The sequence below is a fragment of the Pavona decussata genome, unplaced genomic scaffold (assembly GCF_977016875.1).
Source record: "Pavona decussata unplaced genomic scaffold, jaPavDecu1.1 SCAFFOLD_169, whole genome shotgun sequence".
NCBI lineage: Eukaryota > Metazoa > Cnidaria > Anthozoa > Scleractinia > Agariciidae > Pavona > Pavona decussata.
In genome coordinates, this window is record NW_028145580.1 from 550,001 (window position 1) to 570,000 (window position 20,000).

At 41.3% G+C, this 20,000-nt stretch overlaps 4 protein-coding genes and 1 non-coding gene across 5 annotated transcripts in view; 4 read left to right on the forward strand and 1 right to left on the reverse strand.

Moving 5' to 3' along the window:
• The window catches only part of LOC146464075 (uncharacterized), a 1,169-nt gene extending 747 nt beyond the window's left edge, over positions 1-422 (forward strand). Inside the window, exon 2 of the mRNA XM_085083748.1 lies at positions 1-422. This exon is cut by the window's left edge and continues 455 nt beyond it. Within this exon, the coding sequence (XP_084939874.1) occupies positions 1-418 (418 nt within the window). The 3' untranslated portion in view covers positions 419-422.
• LOC146464074 (phosphatidate cytidylyltransferase 2-like) overlaps positions 1-8,055 on the reverse strand; it is a 25,290-nt gene extending 17,235 nt beyond the window's left edge. Inside the window, exons 1-2 of the mRNA XM_085130181.1 lie at positions 7,807-8,055; positions 4,087-4,116 (exon numbers count right to left, since the gene is read on the reverse strand). Of these exons, the coding sequence (XP_084986307.1) occupies positions 4,087-4,116; positions 7,807-7,887 (111 nt within the window). The 5' untranslated portion in view covers positions 7,888-8,055. The remainder of the gene's footprint in view (positions 1-4,086; positions 4,117-7,806) is intronic.
• On the forward strand, positions 1,073-3,965 carry LOC146464076 (uncharacterized). The gene has a single exon (XM_085083749.1). The coding sequence runs from the start codon at positions 1,073-1,075 to the stop codon at positions 3,194-3,196; it is 2,124 nt and encodes a 707-aa protein (XP_084939875.1). The 3' UTR covers positions 3,197-3,965.
• A 79-nt stretch (positions 8,056-8,134) lies between the features above and the next one.
• LOC146464077 (DNA-directed RNA polymerase III subunit RPC4-like) overlaps positions 8,135-20,000 on the forward strand; it is a 13,933-nt gene continuing 2,067 nt past the window's right edge. Inside the window, exons 1-13 of the mRNA XM_085130185.1 lie at positions 8,135-8,378; positions 9,047-9,083; positions 10,956-11,034; positions 11,753-11,796; positions 12,367-12,397; positions 12,815-12,968; positions 14,006-14,078; positions 14,219-14,273; positions 14,716-14,839; positions 15,194-15,342; positions 16,387-16,512; positions 17,908-17,993; positions 19,202-19,262. Of these exons, the coding sequence (XP_084986311.1) occupies positions 8,303-8,378; positions 9,047-9,083; positions 10,956-11,034; positions 11,753-11,796; positions 12,367-12,397; positions 12,815-12,968; positions 14,006-14,078; positions 14,219-14,273; positions 14,716-14,839; positions 15,194-15,342; positions 16,387-16,512; positions 17,908-17,993; positions 19,202-19,262 (1,095 nt within the window). The 5' untranslated portion in view covers positions 8,135-8,302. The remainder of the gene's footprint in view (positions 8,379-9,046; positions 9,084-10,955; positions 11,035-11,752; positions 11,797-12,366; positions 12,398-12,814; positions 12,969-14,005; positions 14,079-14,218; positions 14,274-14,715; positions 14,840-15,193; positions 15,343-16,386; positions 16,513-17,907; positions 17,994-19,201; positions 19,263-20,000) is intronic.
• On the forward strand, positions 18,192-18,264 carry Trnas-aga (transfer RNA serine (anticodon AGA)). The gene has a single exon. It is a non-coding gene; the product is annotated as a tRNA-Ser (tRNA).

The following is a 20,000-nucleotide window of genomic DNA, read 5'->3' on the forward strand; positions in this document are numbered from 1 at the left end:
TCTCATTCTGCGCACGTATCGCCAATTCAGTGGTCGTGTTTGGCTGGCCTACGATCAGGCCTTCCGCCAGCACGCTGCGGCTACGAAGCTCGTGGACTGGTCGACCATGAACGTTCAACTTTACAATTTTCACGCTGCTGGGGCCTCTGTGCGTTCTGGGTCTGGTGGCTCCTTGAGCGAGCTACCCGAACCATCAGGAGCTGACTCCTCCCAGGTCATTTGCCGGTCTTGGAACAGAGGCCGCTGCTCGGCACAATTTGCTTCGTGTCGGTTTGCCCATCGCTGCAGCACCTGTGCAGGTTCCCACCGTGCCTCTGAATGCTCTCGTCGTTTTGACAAAACGTCGTCTTTCGATCGCAAACGTAGTTCGGCGTCTCCTCCTTCCGTGCCCTCGTCCACCTCGAAAACCAGGCGTTAATGGATGTGCCTTTTTAACGTTTAGTCATAGAAGTACTTCTTAAGTTGTGTTCCCCTTCTTTTTGTCAATAGTAGCTAGGTTGGGCCATATTTGCTGCAATAAAGTTGTCAAGTTGTTTGAGTTTGTGGTTTGTTGTTCATAGTTTTCTCTGTGGTTTGCCCCCCCTTTCCAGCCTGGCTTGGCCGTATTTTAAAATAGCCTTTTTTCTTCCCAGCTCATCCAGTCCTCCCTCCTGTCTCAGCAGTTAGCCCCCTTAAGGTGGAGGAGTTTTCACAGGAATTGGCCAGTCATCCCGACCAGCTACAAGTTTCTTATGTCCTCCAGGGTCTCCAGCATGGCTTTCGGTTAGGCTTCCAATCAGCTCACAAGCTTAAGCCAGCTAAAAGAAACAAGCCTTCTGCTCTTCTCCATGCCCACGTCGTTGATGCGTATCTGGCTAATGAAGTCTCCCTGGGCAGGGTTGCAGGCCCCTTCGCTTCCTCCCCTTTTCCTCGTTTGCATATTAGCAGTTTTGGGGTAATTCCAAAGAAGGGCCAGCCAGGCAAGTGGCGCTTGATAGTCGATTTGTCTTCCCCAGGGGGTGCTAGTGTTAACGACGGCATTGATCCTCAGGATTTTTCTCTGCAGTATATTAAGGTTGATCAAGTTATTCGCATGGTCGCTCGTTATGGCCCAGGTGCCCTTATGGCAAAATTTGATGTGGAATCCGCTTATCGGAACATCCCAGTTCATCCAGATGACCGCTTCTTACTGGGCATGAGGTGGCGTGGTCAGTTGTACGTTGATCTCTCGCTTCCTTTCGGTCTCCGTTCTGCACCATTTATTTTCAATTCGGTAGCTGGTATGGTTGAATGGATCCTTCTCCATAAGCATCGCCTTTCCGATTTGTTACATTATTTGGATGACTTTATTACCGCAGGTCCTCCACAGTCCCCCCAGTGTGCTTATAATCTTAACACAGCAATCTCTGTTTGCCATCGGCTGGGGTTGCCTCTTCACGCTAACAAATGTGTGGGTCCAGCCACTTCTATGACTATCTTAGGAATTGAATTAGACTCGGTCAACCAAGTGGCCCGTCTTCCTGAGGACAAATTGCTTGCACTAAGGGAACTCATCCATTCGTGGATGCCCCGTCGCTGGTGCAGAAAGCGGGAATTGGAGTCCCTTATTGGTCATTTACACCATGCAGCTAAAGTAGTTTGGCCAGGGAGGGCCTTTCTCCGTCGGTTTATTGATCTACTGTGCTGCTTCCGTCACAAGGACCATCCTGTTCGGATTAACCAGGAATTTCGTCTTGACCTTCAGTGGTGGCAGCAGTTTCTCGCTTCTTGGCATGGCGTTGGGTTCTGGTTGTACCCTGGCATGTCTGCTGCCACAGATTTGGTGGTCACTTCGGATGCAGCAGGTGCGATTGGCTTTGGCGCCTATTCTCAAGGCCAGTGGTTTTATGGTGCCTGGTCAACAGCGCAGGCCAGGCAATCTATTGCATATCAAGAACTCTTCCCGTTAGTGATCGCTGCTCATCTTTGGGGATCGTTGTGGGCCAGGAAGCATGTCCTTTTTGGCTCAGACAACGAGGCTGTAGTCGCGATTCTCACGACCAGGACTTCGAAGGTTCCAGCTTTAATGCACCTTCTCCGTGATCTTCTGCTCTCGGCGGCATGTTGGGGTTTTACTTTCACTGCTGCTCATGTTCCTGGGGTCGAGAACAAAATTGCTGATGCTATTTCTCGTTTCCGTTGGCAGGAATTCAGGCAACTGGCCCCGGAGGCTCATTCGTCCCCATTGTCCGATTCCGCAGCTCCTGTTGGACAGTTTAACACCTCCTCCCTAGAACAACGGTGCTTGCATTTCCTGGCCCAGGGTCTGGCTCCTTCCACCCGGAAAGCTTATGCGTCCGGTCAACGCAAGTTCGTGGAATTTTGCCGCCAAGCTGGAAAGCTTCACTCCAATGGCTCGCCTTGCCCAGCAGACGAGTGGACTTTATGTTTGTTCGTTTCATTTCTTGCAGATTCGATTCAGCACTCTTCTATTAAAGTTTATTTATCTGCAGTTCGCTCCTTGCACATTGAGCAAGGTTTTCCTGATCCTCTGCTTAATTGCCTGCGGCTTCAACGAGTGTTGAGAGGGGTCAAGCGTTCCCAGGGTTCCCCGGCTGCTCAGCGCCTTCCGATTACTGACAGCCTTCTTTTGGTCATTCACCAGGCCTTGGATTTCAAGCTTATTGACCATTGCGCCTTTTGGGCAGCCTGCATGCTGGGTTATTTTGGTTTTCTCCGTGCTGCTGAATTTACAGTCCCCAATTTAGCCAGCTTTTCTCCAGCTATTCATCTTTCAGTGGCTGACATCTCAGTGGATTCGCGCCAGTTGCCAACTTGCCTCCGTGTCAGGATAAAAGCTTCGAAAACGGATCCGTTCCGTCAAGGCTGCCACATCCATATTGGTTTGGGAAGGGCCCCCCTCTGCGCAGTTCACGCTTTGATGGCATACCTCTCCCTACGGGGAAAGGCCCCTGGCCCCTTGTTCCTTCTTGCAAGTGGTCAACCTCTGTCTCGCGCAATTTTGACCGATTGGCTGCGGCAAATTTTCTCTACCGCGGGAATTGAGGGCAATTTCTCCAGCCACAGCTTCCGCATTGGGGCAGCCACTGTAGCAGCTCGCAACGGCATTCCTGATCATCTGATTCAGGCTCTGGGACGTTGGACTAGCAACGCATACCAGCTTTATATTCGCATGCCGTCGGAGGCTCTTGCGGGCTTCTCTGGTCAGCTGGTTTGACATCGTGTGTCCTTGCCCTTGGTTCTCCACAGCTCCCTCTACGTTGCGGTCGAGTTTAGCACCAAATTGCTTGGGGCTTGCACTGCAGTGTTTTGGGTGTTGCTCTTACGGTCAGCTGCCTTCAATTGGTAAGTGTGTTTGTATTTGTCGATGCATGCTACGCTTGGTGCTTGGGGTTATTGGAGTCGGAGTTTCCATTTCACCCTTGTTCGCTGGCCCCTCCTTTTTCAAGCACCAAGGAGATCCTGGTTGGGTGGGGGCCGCTCGCAGGGTTGCCATGGATACCTCCTCCTCATGCTAGAGCATTGCCCGGCTCCACCAACTTCAAAGGCACCAACTCCCAAGCTCATCTATTGGTGATGAGTTTAAATGTGGCTAAATGTAATTTAGGCATAGTTAACCTCGAAGCAATGCTGGTCAGCTGTTTTCCCCAACTATATTAGGGGTAGCCCGATGTCTCTAGCAGGGGCACCTCGTGACTTTTATACGCAGTTGCTTGCTTGCAGTTCTTCGCAAAGTGTTGTCTCAATTGCTTGCTGTTTGCGTGCCAGTTTGTGCTTTGTTTTTTCCCATCCCATCCCTCCCTCTCGGTGGGGGCTAGGTAAGTATTGGGTCGGTAAGTATTCCACTGAACTGTTCAGTGTGACGGTGCTTGGTGGGGGCCGCTCGCAGGGTTGCCATGGATACCTCCTCCTCATGCTAGAGCATTGCCCGGCTCCACCAACTTCAAAGGCACCAACTCCCAAGCTCATCTATTGGTGATGAGTTTAATGGTAATTAAATTATCAGACAATTTTTGCAACGGCTTCCAAACTGTTTGCCATTTCTGTGCCCATAATTTAATTAATATCATCTTTCTTTCTTAAGCAAGACATTTGTTAATGGCATACCTGATTATCTTGCTTTTTGTTGTCTTCTCGCTAGAAAAAGAAAACAAGAAATAAAGTTTAGAGTTAACAAATCAGTACAATAATTATATAGATTTATACTTTTCCAACCTATCACATATCAAGCTGGGGATAAGGAATCTTATCATCACTAACTTGTCCATTATAATTTAAAAATGTAAGCTTAAATGAATATCAGTTAATTCTTACAATGTCATCTCCCATCCCACACAGTATTCTGGGAGTTTATTAGAAGCTGCGACCCAGCTACTGATACTAATTTACCCTGGACATGGTACCTGCCTTTAGAAGAGATTTAAACCCAGGAGTGGGAGGGGGGGAGTACTCCAGGGGGGAGGGGGGTAGTACTCCTGGTTAAAAGTGATAGAGAGGTGTTAAGTATTGTTTTGGGGTTTGGAATTCATGTCCACTGGAGGTTTTTTTTTTAAAAGAAAAAGTATTTTTAGGGTAGTTTCATTAAATACACATGGGAAGATTCACAGCAACAACTTCTTATGGTACAATATGGTATATTTTTATAACACTCGTTTTAGTAATAACATCTGTAAACCACAATCAAAGCGCTCATGGGGACAGCATCGCTTTATTTGTCATGCGGTGGATGACTGGAACGCTCTCCCAGACGGCATTAGGAACATTTCCAATTTTTTAGTTTTTAGACGTCTTATTAGAAACATGTAGACTCTTTTATCGATCTTATCCCTTTTACTTTTTATTTTTTAGATAGCTATATTTGTAATTTTTTTTTGTATTCTTACGTTAGATTTATGCAGGGCCTCACTAAAAACCACATTTTGTGACATGGGCTCCCTGTTAAAATATCTTATTTTATTATATATGTTAAGCAGACGTTAATCTTTTCTGAGTATTTTTACAATTCAGAAATTCAGCATGGGATTCTCTTTGGTTTAATTTTGGTTCAGGGGGATTTTTTGGGGTGTCAAGTCTGAGGGATTTTTTGGGTGTTAATATAAGACCCCATTCACAGCTCCCCATCACTTTTGACCAAGAGTAACCCTGGGGATTTAAAGCCAGTCGAAACAAGACAAATTAGACAAATGAGTGGTGCCTATCTAATTCACCATTATGACCCCCCCACCACCACCACCACAAAAAATTAAAGATAACCTTGGGTATCACTGGAGATGATTTATGCTTTCACAGTCAATCCATGTCATGCGTGTCCTGTATTTTTGAAATTTGAATGGGGTTTTGAAATTTACATGTCAGTTTTGAACAACGCCAACGAGATTTCAGACTTCCAGTAGAAATTTCCCTAGTTTTTTGACGGTATAAAGCTATGAATTTTTTTCTTTACATTACAGCATTAAGTATTTCAAGAATAACAATTGTTTCCCTTGAGTATTTTGAATCTTTTCTTCAGTTAATGCATCTTTTTTGGAAAATAAATTTCCATTCCATTCCAATGCCGGACATTACAAAAAGGAATTCAAATGTTCATTTTATTCTCGGAAATACTGGTCATGCGTGACGTGGATTGAGCGTAATATCTAGGAACAAATTTTCCTGTGTGTACTGATACATAGTTACGTGACTAACCAAGGATTTAAAAATTAGCAAATAGATTCCATTTGGCTGTGCACGTGAACTCTGTCATTGCACAGATTACATGAAAACATGGCAAGAAACACGACTGGTATGCTAAACACATTTTGGCATCTTCGATCTATGGGTTATCAGAGTAGACATGTATGACCTATGCCAATCGAGTCTATTTATTTTACACATTATTAAATTGATAACGAGAAATGTTATTTCAAAGTGTTAATCAAAAATCACCATTAGGTAGTAAGGATGCTACCTAACAGTAGCCCGGCAGCCTGGAGCGCTCAAGAAAATCTTCTGGGCATTGATTTTTTTTGCAGCAGCACCTATTAAACACTCCACATACTGGGCTTCTAACTTTTAAACTTTTGGTCTTGTGGGCTCCTTGAAATGTTTCTTAGGAAACAGCCTCCTTGAAGTAGTTAATGTTTTGCATGGAGGTAGAGAGGATAAATTTGGTTTTTATCACATCAATTATGATCTATAACAAGAGAGAGCACCTACTGGCTAATGCAAGGCTAACAAGGCTTGTGATTAGCTAACAAACTACTGTCACTTAGTACACCAAATTTTATGGAAGAGGTCTACACGAAATTTCTACAGCTCTTAACATTTGTGCTTCTATACTACAAATTATCACAAACTTCTCTACACCAATCAAAATGCAAGTTTTACATTGCTTGTCATGTAAAACTTTTTCTGTGCAATAAGCATACTTAAAAGAAAAACATGAAGTTGGCCAATAATGTTTTCCTGAAATAAATAATTATAGAAAAATGAGAAAATGAAAGACCATAACATAACTATTCAGCCAATTGCAAGGGAGTCACATCCTTTTAGAATTAAAAATAGGAAGTTTTGTCCTTTAGATATTTAGGAATGAATTATGGCCTCTCTTTCTATTCGACAAAAACCTTCAAGAAAACTGTTCAAATGTGCTCTTCAAAAGCATAATTTTTCTCAATATTGATTAGGAATTTTAACTATTTTTTGCAGCTGCTATAAGTGTATATTAACTCTTTTTCTACATCAATCATATACATTAATATGATATGCAAACTTTTTGTACAGCAAAGGATTAGTTTTTCTATTTTTGCCCTCTTCCTTGTAAATCCTTTTGTGACTGTGCTATTTACGTGTAAATATTAATTGCCATTGTACGTGTCTGTTCTATTTTATATTGAGTTATTAAATAAAGATCAATCAGCAGTCACCCCATTAATAAAGCTTTATTCAGTAACCCTACACTTTTATTGTGAGAAGCATAGTGGCTACATTGGGGATGCATAATTTAATGTAGACATGTTTCAATCAAATTTAGGAAACCTATCTGCAATAATCAAATAACTAAAAGGGAATTAACCTACAAACATTACAAGCCTTCTAGGAGATTATCAGATCACCAATGCTGACCAATTTCCAAATAAATTTTTTCCTCCAAATTAACGAAATATACAAGTAAACAAACAGATGGATCCTACAGTTTGGCCGATTTTATGGCCACGAAAATTGACCAATCTGCATATTACAAATAATATTATTCCTTTAAGCTGATATAAATATAAGCTGATAAACCATTTCTTGAACAACAAACTTCTGCTTCTCTTGTACTAGCAGTAATGACATTTCAAGCTACAAAAACAAATTGACGCATGGAATGCATGGTATATTTGAAACGTTCAGTGTGATTAGGGTATCCTTGGGCGTCGTGGAACTCGACAGCAAAAACTGTCACTCTGAATCAATATAATTCAAATTTTGTTTGGAGAAACAATATTTTTCGCACAATCAATTCTACATTTCTGTGGGTCGGGTAAAACCACGAAGTCTAAAGATCGCAAAAAAATATAATGAGCGAATTCAGAAACCTCAAGTGCGTGAACAAAAAACGCGATCATCCGACCGCTGTCACTGGTCGAAAAGAAAATTGCAAAATGGTAAAAAACTTCTGCGTTAAAACTCGGTATATATATGCAATCGGATGCAGCTTTTAATCTGGGACTCGAGTCAAAAGACACATTATTGAGCAAAACTCTTGTTTAAAACTGCGCTTAAAATTTGAAAGGCCACTATTTGCTGACAAACAATGAGTTAGCAAAATTAAACAGCGCCGGGAATCAGCTTCGGTGCACTAACCTTCAATCCGTCCACAAGATTTTCGTTGGACCCATTCGCTTCTTTTCCGCGTCTTCTTGTTGCACCTGCCTCCGTGGACATATCCCAGGGAAAATCGTCCTTCAGCACCGAGTCTCTAACTCCTTGAGGTCCAGTTTCACAATAACGTCAGAAAATAAATAATCGCCATAAACTGAACTTTAAACTCTCCAAGACAAGCTTTGATGTTTTGATCGAGCGGGTTGTGCGTAATGGCGAGGTACGCGTGCCGTGCAGCACCCTGGGAGAACAGGGTGTTCCGGTGCTCCTGGGAAAGTCTAAGTAATCTCTTTCTAAAACCCGTCTTCACTGACCGGTAAAACGGACGGCTCAAGTTTTACATGGCGGCAGTGTCGGCGGCAGTCTCTTCTGCTCGTTGACTCTTTTGCAGATTCATAAGTAATTTTGCTGAGATAAGAGAAGATATGATTTTAACTTGCATATGACTAAGTTAGTACTTTAACAATTCGCAGCAGTGATGTCTAGAAAGGATGGTAATCCTGATAAAGAAGTACCCGGTGCTTCAAGCAAGACCCAGCTACTGGGAGCAAGAGGTGAGAAAACCACTTATTTTATTAAAATCTCAACTAATATTAAGGGTTTTTTTCTCGCAGGTCATATTCCAAAGAATACAAGAACAGGTCACTGCGCTATTAATGACAATGCATGTATATGAATTAGCTATACAGTGCGCCCTTGGGACAATCCAGCTTAATTGCCGGCCTGTAGAATGTGACGTGCATTGAAATCTTGCCTTATCAATTGTATCAAACTTTTTCCGTTTTAATTCATTTGCAGTTTATATCTGCAATGTGCCTATGCTCTTTGCAGAGTTTGGATTACAAAAATGAGTTTGGTTTACAAAAATGACTTAATTGACAATAAAAAATTATGGTTAGTGGTCATTCTACCCTGCAAGCAGTGGTTTCTCCACCAGATGTTATGCCCTTTCATACTGTAGCATCCAGTGGAAAAACCGCTCCTTGCAGGTATGGTCATCACCTAGTGAAAGAAAAAAATCTGTTATCAAGGGCAACATTTGGGAAAAGTTTGTCTTCTAGGTAAGGTAATGTAAGCCCGTAGGCTTATTATCCTTTGTGCAGAGATGGAAAGAGTAGTGGAGGTTAAACCTGGGAACTTTGCTGTGCCCACTGTCCAGTCAAAAGCATGGGTACTCATTTTGTCACTGTGTCATGACAATCTTTTTTTTTTTTATTTCCAGCATTTTTATCAAGACAGCTCAAGAGTGCATCACCCAGGTAGATACATGGGGCCAGTTTTTTAAACAAAGTCTAACTTAGGCCGTGGCTTAAAGTGCCCATAACGGAATTTCTTTTATTTTCTTATCTGAATCTAAACATCACCCGAAGAACTTCGGCGAAAAAATTTTTAGATTTGCATAAAACGCGAATTTTTTATGAATTTTACAAATCTTTGAAATCCTATTTTATTGCGGTCCATCCTCCCCGCTGATAAGAATGTCGACGGGCTCACAATAGGGCCCCGTGACGTAGATTCAGGAACTCTCGTGTCTGTGCACTCACTTGACCTTCAGTAAAGTCCGTTCGGGGCAGAAAGAAAATCGTCAGATTCACGGGTAGGAAGGAAAAAATTAGCTCCAAATAAGTATATTCCATGGCAGAAAACTTATCTGACACGGAAAGTGAGCAAACCGCTGAAGAAAGCAGCTAGGACGAATTTGAAAGGGTCGAAGTCGAGCTGAGGCGATAGGTGGATGGCGTCTACGAAACAAGTAATACGTGTGAAGATGATGATACACTCGAACCGTACGCGGACGAGCCGATAGCAGACGAAGAATAGCTAAAAAGATATCGCAAGGAACAAGAGGAGAAGCGACGACTCGAGGAAGATTTAACGAAACGCTTGGAGAATAGAGTGCGTCTTAGTGGTGGTAAAGTTCTCACCTTGCATTTTGCATACGCGCTCTTCATTATCATCTGTCAAAACTATGACCAAGTACTCACATACATTCGGACGAATTATTTTCCATGTAATTGTACTTGTGGTAACTGTAACCGTGCTAGCAAATATCAGCGAGTGCTACTGCTGCAAGGAACTCGAAGGCAATTGGGAAGCGCTGACTAGCGACATTGTTCTCGCGGAACTACAGGAAGGACACGTGTTGAACTGTGATAATAATAATATTTGTATTCAAGCTTGTTACATCCATTGATACTAAGATAGTATCTTGAGAGACCTTGGTCTTTCCTATAAAGTTTACGAAATCCATTGTATCTTTTAGGCGCATACGTCTTGCGAAATGTTCGAAGTCTAACAAGAGTTGGCGTATAATGTAATTCGTGTCTGTCACCGGTGTCGGGACAAATTTGAGCCCTTTAGAAATAACGCTAACAGGCTGTCGCTAAATTTGTTGGTTTGAAAAATTCTTTATGAATTTCTCGTGTTTTTCTCTTTGTGTCTCAAACCATTTTTTAGCCATTTTTTTTTCTGCGCTCTTCGCGCTTGTTATTTGTTTTGTGCCCTTTTTTTATTTTGAACCCCCGTTGTGGTGGTTAGGTTTTCAGAGATAACAGTGTTCATACTTTTCAACATTTTTATTTTTTGCAGAATTCTGCAACACATGTGTGTACAATATTTGTTTGAGCTTGTTGAATTCTTGCTGCGGTTTATATACCTTATCTACATTGTGGTTTGCATTGTTTTCTGTGTTCGCCGAGTGTGCGACTGTTCTCGCATCGATCTATTTACATCAGTGCTAGCATTTGTGCTAGTATTACTGTATTTCTTGATAGATTGGTCTAAACGAAACTTCGCGGATCTCACGATCTATGAGAATATATATCAAAACAATTGCGCCATCAGTGGGCCTCCAAATCTGTTCATGAGTGTTTTATTTTAAGTAGATAAGTAGTTTTCTAGTCTTGGATGCAAGCCTTCTTGCTACCGTCAGCAGCAGCCAATGTTTAGATATGATTGGTGGCAAAATTGAAAACGGCTTAGAACTTGGTTTTGTTAAACACTGTCTAAACTATCTTTTAATAACTCACCCATGGTGTTTGAAGTAATAGAGGAGGGGATCTACAGTAAATGCATTATTAAATGAGGTGTAAAACAGTTTTGATTAATATTTACCCTGCTTTTCCTTCTAGTCCAGGTAGACTTCCGTCACTAAAACCAGCAAGAGACTTGACTCTTGGTGCCACACCAAAACTGAGTGGAACTGCCAAGGTAAATTTTGTACACAATGTATACACAAATACATGACTGTGTTATTTACTAGGTGGGAGGCTCTTTAATAATTATGAAGATGTGGAGTTTGGACGCCATTATCAGTTAAGTTTTTCAGTAAACCACTAATTCCTGTTTAGTTAGAAGTTTTTTGTTGGGTGGATAAATGAGGCTACAGATATTACGATTTTATTTTTTAATCTTTGTCAAAAATGTGTAGTCTTTTCTCAATGCTGCAAGCCATTTTCAACAATCGTATCTTTTGGTGGCCTGGCATGGTAACAGCAGTGTAGTAACTGTTTCATCTCCTTGGATCTCATCAGTTATAAAGATGTCAGTTTATTCCAGGAGTGATCCTTGTGTGTATCAATGCATTAAAAGTACACTTGACCCTATAGCCAAGGAGAGGGTCCAGACTAAAGGTTAAGTGTACATTTTGTGTGTATTTGTTGAATCCCATTTGGAATTGAATATGTCAACTAACTGTTTGAAGTCCTAATAGATGAAACTGATATCTATTTTAGTTCAAGATAACCAAGTGATGTGTCTGTTGAAAATGACATAGAGTATAATTTTAGTCATCAACTTTAAGCTAAAGGACATCAGCTCTGTGCATTATCAGAGTACAGGTGCACTGCAAAATGGAATCTATTATTTTGTTAAATACTTGGAAGTTAATAAAATTTTAACTCAGCCTACATGTATGATTTTGTTACAGAGAACTTTTACTCCAAACATCCCCACCAGGAGGATCAAGCAAGAGTAAGCTTAATTAAAATATCTCTGGACAGTGAGAATGATGTATTAATCAGTAAATGGCACAGGCATACTCAGAAAAAAATCTGAGTGCTGCTATCAGAAGCCAAACCTAACACCTTCCGATTACTAGTTCAGATGCTCTGCCACTGAGCTACAGGAGACTCGTGGGAGCTAAGGCCATTAAACTAGGTTCATGGGACAAACATCCTGCATACTGCTAGGATTGGAATAAATGGAATAAATGTGTTGGAATATTTTAAGCCTGGTGAATAAAATAATGAGGGTGATGTATGATTCAATAAGTTACACAGGCATACTCGGAAAAATGGGTACTTTTGTTCCTCGATGTGTGCAGTATTATTTTTAAAGCTGCCTTCCCCTTCATAGCATAGTCCAATGGAACTGTATTTCTACTCTTAACCTAAATACCCATAGGCTTTAATACTATGCAACTCAAATGTTATTTGTTGTTGCTATCTTTTTCTGTTTAATATGAATTTATATTGATTTGCTCTGATTCAGTCAATTTGCTTATTGGTTTATATGGTACTTTTGATCATTTTTATATTTTAGAGCAAAAGAGGAAGCCAGTCATATCCAACATGTAAGTTGAATTGTTACTTTTAGATCCTTACAGTATTTTTGTTTCATTTTGCAGCAGTATGCCCCCATTTGAAAAGGCCAAACCAGAAAGAAAATATATGATGACCAAAAGTTCTTCAATGAAACAGTAGTTAGCCAAAAAATGAGCTGTATACAGACATTATTATTTGTATACAGGTCAAACCACACCTTAACTCTCACCTACAGTTGTAATAATTGGTTGGCGTTTTAATAATTAAAGTGCCAACCTTCTTATTATAAGGTAGCAATTCATTTGGCTCTGTCATCTTGTAACATGGACTAAAGAAGGTTTAACTTTTCTTTTTTGTCAAGATTAGCATGGTTTTAATCCTTAGGTATTTTCGTTGTACTAAGGAAAATTTTACTGATTTTTCTCTGACATTTCATTGCTCATCAGAATTCTGGAGGAAGAAGGCGGCAAGATGAAGGAAGGGGAAGAGGGCGGGGTGAGGGCCGTGGAAGGGGGAGAGGAGAGAGGCGCAAGTCAAACATTGTCCAGGCTTCGTCAATCTTTTCCATGGGAGTGGGTCCTGTTGAAAAACAGAGAATAGGTAAGGGATTAATAATATATAAGTCAGAGTATCCCATTGGTCAAATGGATAAGAAGGCAGGGGGGGGGGGGAACATGCTCCAGTCTTGGTTTGGGTGTGGTGGGGGTCTGCAGTTTTTTTCCTATCCTGTATTTTTTCCTAGATGGTACATGACTACTTCCAGTGTACTCAGTCAACAATAAAGCCTGGTTTTCACTTGCGACTCAAGCACAAGCGCAAATACATGTATCAGAGTGCTTATTTCATTGTGAAAATGGCCTCAATGCAAGCATAAGCAAAAGAACAAGGAGCTTGCGCTTGTGTTTGCATGCGTGTTGTGCTGTGTGAAAGTGGACTTCAGCTTAAGAACAAGGAAATCTGATGTGTCTGGCCAATCAAAGCACTCATTCCAGTTTTCACTGGTGCAAGAGCACCCTTTTGCCGGGAAACGAAGGTAGCGTAAGACACAACAAACTTGGACAAAAAGTTTTCCTAGGTAGTAGGCAAAGAATGTAAGGAGTTTAAGAATCCTTGATCTGAAGAAGTTGTTCAAGTCCCCTTGACTCTTCCTTTCCTTGAAAATGTCTCTCATCCAGAAACGTTTCATCTTCTTTTTTTTTTTTTTTTTATTGTGTGCATCGCCTTCTGCGTTGCAAGAGAAAAAGTAGCAATATTAGCAATAACACCTGATGTTTGAGCATGCTGACTGCCATATTCACTGCATCATGAAGAAAGACTTGGAACAAGTGAATAACTTTTTTGCGCCTTATGTTTGTGTTGCATTCCTTTTTCACTTGACATAAAGCTCTTATGCTTGCACTCGTGCTTGCGTCGCTAGTAAAACCAGGCTTAACTTTCCTGTAGGTGGTGTACATGTTTGTTGCCTCTTAGGTTGTCCATCAAGTTGACCTGCTATAAATATGGTTTTGCCTGGCTGGTCCAAGCGCCTTGGTCATGCTCTTCCTTGTAAAGTAATACTGAACTCAAATTTTTTGCCCTCCATCTGAAAATGGAAATAAAACCTCTGCATATTGTATAATTTCCTGTTACATGTACAGGGTCATCTGCTCCAAGTTATGGTTCGTCAGGAGGGCGAGACACAACTGCTAGTGAAAAAGTCAAGAAAGAAAGGTAACTATGAATACTAAAGTACTAGTTAGTATAAATAATAATTTCAAGAGCATTTTTACATTGTGTAATGGAGTGCAGTATGATTAGTATCATGTGTAACGTTACCACCAACATTTTTCATTTGCAAACCTTTTATGCAGGAATGATTGGAATGATGAAGAATCTAAAAGAGTTCTCAAGATGCTGCAGACAAGTGTAAGACATTTTGGACTGTTTCCTTTTGATAATACATGTAACTGACCCTGTTTATTCTGAACATCACAAAAAACCTTTTGATACAATAATTATTGTTTATTCCTATACCTTCTACTAGTCCTGATGACATACAGTGTATGGAAGTCCCCCAAAAGATCTCGTGTGCATTTATTTTGCCTAAGTGATCATGCTTGAGTACTGTTGCCCCATATGGCACTTAGCACTCCCTAGATATCTCTCTGGTCGCCTTGAGAGCATTCAACACTGCCCAATACGTATACTATTTCCAGAGCAGCCGCATGCCAACATTCTCTCAATCGCTAACTGCCCTGGTCTCGACTCCAGGCGAGATAACCTAGAGTGAGAGAAGTTCCGGAGAGATGATCTGCCAATCATCATCACGTTTACACTACCTCCTATTATTATCATTATATCAAACCAGGGTGATATTGAAGAAGACATGGACAGTGAAGGTGGAGTCATGCCTGTTCAGTTACCTCTGTCTTTCCATGCTCTAAGAGCCAGGGACGAGGCTGAATCTGCGGCATTGGAGACTGATATAAAAGGTTTGATAAAACTAATGCAACTCGTGATCAGTGTTAAGCCTCAATGGGAGGTGAGAGGCTGGGCATTTGTGAACAGGACTCTCAATAAGATTTCAAGTAGGTGGCTCCCCTTGTGTAGCACCTGGCATCCGGCTACAAAGCTGAAAACCTCTCCACTTAACAGGGAGAATTTCCAAAACTTACAAATGTTAGAAATGCTGTCTTTTACATTCCAGCCAAAGAAAAATACAAGGAGTAATAATAACAATAATAATAATAACAATGAATAATATTGACTTTATTTTAGTGCCATGAATTATATGCCGGTGATAACACCTACGTTTCTATCATTGTTTGTTTGTTTCATTCTGTTAGTGAAAGATGAACCCAAGGATATTGACATGGTGGATGTCGAGGAACCAAAAAAGGTGGAAACACTCAAGAAACCAGTGAAGCAAGTGGCTGTGAAGAAAGAAACAACAAACAAAGACACGCTTTCCGATCTGCTATCCACGCAATCGACGGTATGAGCGTAATGATAACGTAACATCTGCGTCTACTCCTACATCAAATTTGTCGCTTCCTTCATTTGCCTTTTCTTGGTTCTGTTATTGACAAATGTAGTAACTGAAGGGCTCAATGCATAACCTAGCTATGCCGCAATTCAGCTCGCTTTTCGTTGTTTTAGCTCAGGTTCACCCCAGTTTTTGCATGTGGCCTTGAATACCCTCAGGAAACCTTGCTCCATTTTATCCCCGCTGTGTTGCGCTTCGTTCGCAATAAAGACCTATGATTAATGCGCAAGATTTCCGTTTTTATCACAAAACGAAGCGCAAAGCCGCGAATAAAACATTGGAGCAACGTTTCCTCAAGGAATCCAAGGCCACATGCAAAACATCTGGCCCCAGTTGTTTAAAGAGCGGATAACTTTATCCACTGGATAAGTCGCTATCCAGCGGAGCAAATGTACTCCAACTAACGCTTTTGGCAAGTTTTCCACACAATCCCATACTTATATTTGGCATATGCTTCTACCCTATTCACAAATAATAGGGCTATCGGGAAAATCTTGCCCACATTTTGTCTGCCGGATGGCGACCTATCCAGTGGATAAAATTATCCGCTCTTTGAACAACTGGGGCCTGGTGAACGTGTGACAACAAAAAGCGAACTGAAATGCGGCATAGCTCGGTTACTGGCACTGAGACCTTCAATTATGGCAGTTACTGATGCATTTAATGAAAGAGAAACTTTGCGCAAACTCGTTTTGGCAAATACAAGTTGATAGTGCCAAGGTGGTTATTCTCGTTGTTGTTGTTGTTGTTGTTTTTTTTGTTTTGTTTTGGTTTGTTTGTTTGTGTTGTTTTTTTTCGCTGGTGTCACAAAGACAACCTTCACCGCGGCATGCAACTAGTCAGCAAGATTTTTATGCAGTGTTAGCGTGCCTTTCGTGTTATTTGAACAACTGCTTTAAGAGAACCATCCCTTCCCTTCACACCCAATGAAAAATAGCTGGTGAAAAAGAACTTGTTAAATGCCGCAACTTTGTTGTGTTTTCACTGATACAGGGAGAGGAGAAGCTGTTGTTTTTCCAGTTTCCTGATGTTCTCCCTATAAAGCCAGCTTCTGTAGATCAAGAGGAGCCCATGCCTGTCGATGAAGCATCCAATGAACAGCCTGCTGCTGAAGAAACGGTTTGTATTTTACTTGAGTTGGTGTATTAAGGACGGTGCCTACTTTTGTTACTGCGCGTACGTTCTGCGCATCTCGAGATACTCGGGCTTCTTATGAGTGATGCCTACTAATACAGGGATATTTTTGCGCAGTTTAAAACTATGTGGAGAAAGCAGAACTTAGCAAGTGCTTTTGGTATTCAAAAGAAAATTTGGGGTAACCGTGCATTTTTCAGTGATAATAAAGCTTCAATTTGATTTTTAAAAAAAATGCCATTCATTGCTTTCTATTTTAGCACTTTTTAGAATTATTGTTTGTTAATTATCTCTAAAAAAAATGCGTGGTTACCCCCAATTTTCTTTTTGGATTCCAATAGCCCTTGTGAAGATCTGCTTTTCCCGCATAGTAATAAACTGCGCAAAAATACCTCTGTCTTAGTAGGCACTGTCCTTAAATCGTTTAGTTAAGAATTGGTTTATGCTTAGCGTGTATACAGTGGAACCCCGCCTTACGAACACCTCGTTATTACGACTACTTTTGTGCCCCGAACGAATTGAAATTCCAGTCATTTCCTTAGTTTTAAAACCTCGTTAATCCGACCACCCCGTTATTACAACCACATTTTCACGGCCCGAAGGTGGTTGTATGAACGGGGTTCCACTGTATATTGAGATATGGATGGAAGCATAAGAGTTGTTCGAGGCGTAGCGGAGAGCAACTAGAGCTACCTTCCTGAGTGCTCTCGAAACTTCCCAAGTGCATCCATAACTCGATATACGCACTGCTAAAAGTTTGAACCAATTCTTTCATAACATAGTGACAACAAAGTAGTGCGCCCAAAACATTAAACCCGAAACCCGAGTTTGTCTGATTTGTATGAGCGCGCATTGGATATGAGATGATAGATAGCAGGGCCTTGTTGGCTATAATCATCTCATATCCAACAAGCGCAAGTGGAATGATCAATCAAGAAATATTGCTAGATCTTGCTGATTTCGCTTTGCAAGAACAACCAGAAGACAATTTAATGCCACTATTTCTCAGGCGTGGTATAATGGCTCATATACCATGGCCGCTAAGCCAATCAAATCCCTGGAATTACATTATACAATGATCCAGTTTTTAATACTAAAGAGACCATGATGACTCCAACAGGAATTAGATAGGGAAGCACGCGCGCTATGTTACAAAGGCTTTCAATTTATGGACCTGTTGCAAGATGGGAAAGGTGTAGCCTGCGAATGCAGAGAGAAGCGACAGCCGGAAATACGTGGAGAGAAGTGACAGCCGGAAATACGTCTGCGTTCGCAGGCTAGGAAAAGTGAATTAGAATCAGTGTGACTAGTTTCTATTGTCACTTGTCTTATTATTATTATTATTTTTTTTTTTTTTTTTTTTTTTTTTTCTTTTTTCAGCCCAAAGAACAAAAGAAGCTGTCACTCAAGGATGCTTCTGAAGGATACATCGGAAAGCTTCAAATACTGAAGTCTGGTAAAGCAAGGTATGGAAACACTACAGGGCCCGGTTGTTCGAAGGCCGATTAACGCTAATCCACGATTAAAAGTTAACCAAGGTTTTCATCTCGCTCGTTAAAAACTGTTTTTAAATCCTTATTTTAAGCTAACGGTGACTTTGACTATGTGACTGCATGATGCAGTTCTAGTCAAAGACCCACATTTCACCCTTGCTCACCATGGAGTCTCCAGTAGCTCAGTGGTTAGAGCATCCGACTAGATCACGGAGGGTCATGGGTTCAAATCCCATCTGGAGCTCAGATTTTTTCCGAGTTTCCCATGATGCCAAAACTTATCATGATGTTATTAAAAAAGAGTCTACGTCAAACTGTGGGACAAAAATCTTTTGGAAGAATGTATTGATTAGTAATTAAACTCGAATCAAAGTTCACGTTAACCCAGGATTAGCTTAATCGGGATTTCAACAACCGGGTGGGTCCTGATTGCTAACCAAAAGGCATTTTCCTCCTCTCCTCTGGCAACCCCCCCCCCCCCCCCCTCCTTGCGCGGACGCAGTTTTGGCTCGTCACTCAATCATTCCTCCCCAACGAGACCGAAAGATTATTTGACGAGTCGAAATAAGGTCTGCGAGGGAGACTATCCTCTGGTCAGCTTCTTTGGTGATCCGTTCCTCCACTAGGCTGCTCTGTGTTCATCACTGCAAACAATTCACAGGATTTGTTCTTTTGTATTTAAAATTCACCTCCGAAACTCTCAAGTTCAAGAACGTGCAAGTTTCAAACGCCGTTTTCTGTTTTTTTGTTGTTGTTGTTGTTCTTGTTCTTGTTTTTGTTTTCTTTTGTTTGTTTGTTCTTGTTTTTGTTTTTTTTTTTTTTTGTTTTTTTCGCTAAAGATCGTTCTCGGGCCTTTGCAAGGGAGATATTTGTACGCTAGCACAGTTAATTAATCCATTCGGGTTCTTTGGCTGAAAATGTTAACAGGCAACGGAATCCACCCACCCCCTGCTTTCTCCCCCCTCCGAATGCACGAGCTGCCGTTGGCTTTTCCGAAAATCCGATTGCAGCTTAACGCCATGGTTTTCCCTTCGGAAAAAACTCAGCTGGTTCTCTCGGCTTTGCCACTCGTTTTCGCCGAGGGCTACCAAACCTCCAACGAAACCGCCAGCATAAAAGTTTGAGTTAATGTCAAACTTTTTTCTCTTGCTCAGTTGTACCAATTTGTGTTGTGGTTGCAGGTTGTTATTGGGTGATGTGTCGCTTGACGTCACCATGGGGACACCGTGTGGATTTTTACAGGTAGGGTAACTGGAATGTGCATTGAACAAGAAGAAGTTGATACTAAATTTTAAAAGGAAATTGCAAAGCAAACGGAAAAAAAATAAGCAGTTGCAGATGATAGGCTTTCATTTTTCTCGCTGTTCGTCACGACACCGAAATATAATCTTACTGGCCGCATCAAAAAACAAGCACTGGCCCACTCCTACATCATTAACATCATCTCTACCGATAGCAAAGGACGCTGCCTCCTTATTTTCTTGCCATTCTGCAGAAATTTTTTCTTGAACTTTTCTAAATTCTTTGTGTGGATCAAAGCCCACACAGGCCCGTCTGCTGAAAGCGCTTTGCCATGCACAGGCAGTTATAACAGTTTAAACTATCGGAGAACATGTACAAGGGTCAGCGAGAGGACAAACACAAGTGGTGCTTCAAACAAAGCGAGAGTTCTGGCCCTGGTTGTTCAAAGGGCGCATAAGCGTAGCCACTGGATAAATTACTACTCAACAGGTTAAACATGAAAATATGTTGATATCCCCCCATGAATACTGTTGTAAGTAAACGAAAAATCATCACATAGGGACTGTATGGATTCCTTACCAAATGTCCTATTTAGAGTGTTTTTTTTTTATTCGCTGAATAGCGACTTATCGTGTCATTGAACAACTGGGGCCTAGTTTGTCCCACACCTTGGTTAACCCATTCCAGAATGTTTTCACAAGTCTCCCTCGATATACGTCCCCAAACAAGTTCCTTGAT

Excerpts from the sequence above, each read along its gene's own strand:
- LOC146464076 (XM_085083749.1), top strand. The coding sequence starts at position 1,073 with ATGGTCGCTCGTTATGGCCCAGGTGCCCTTATGGCAAAATTTGATGTG.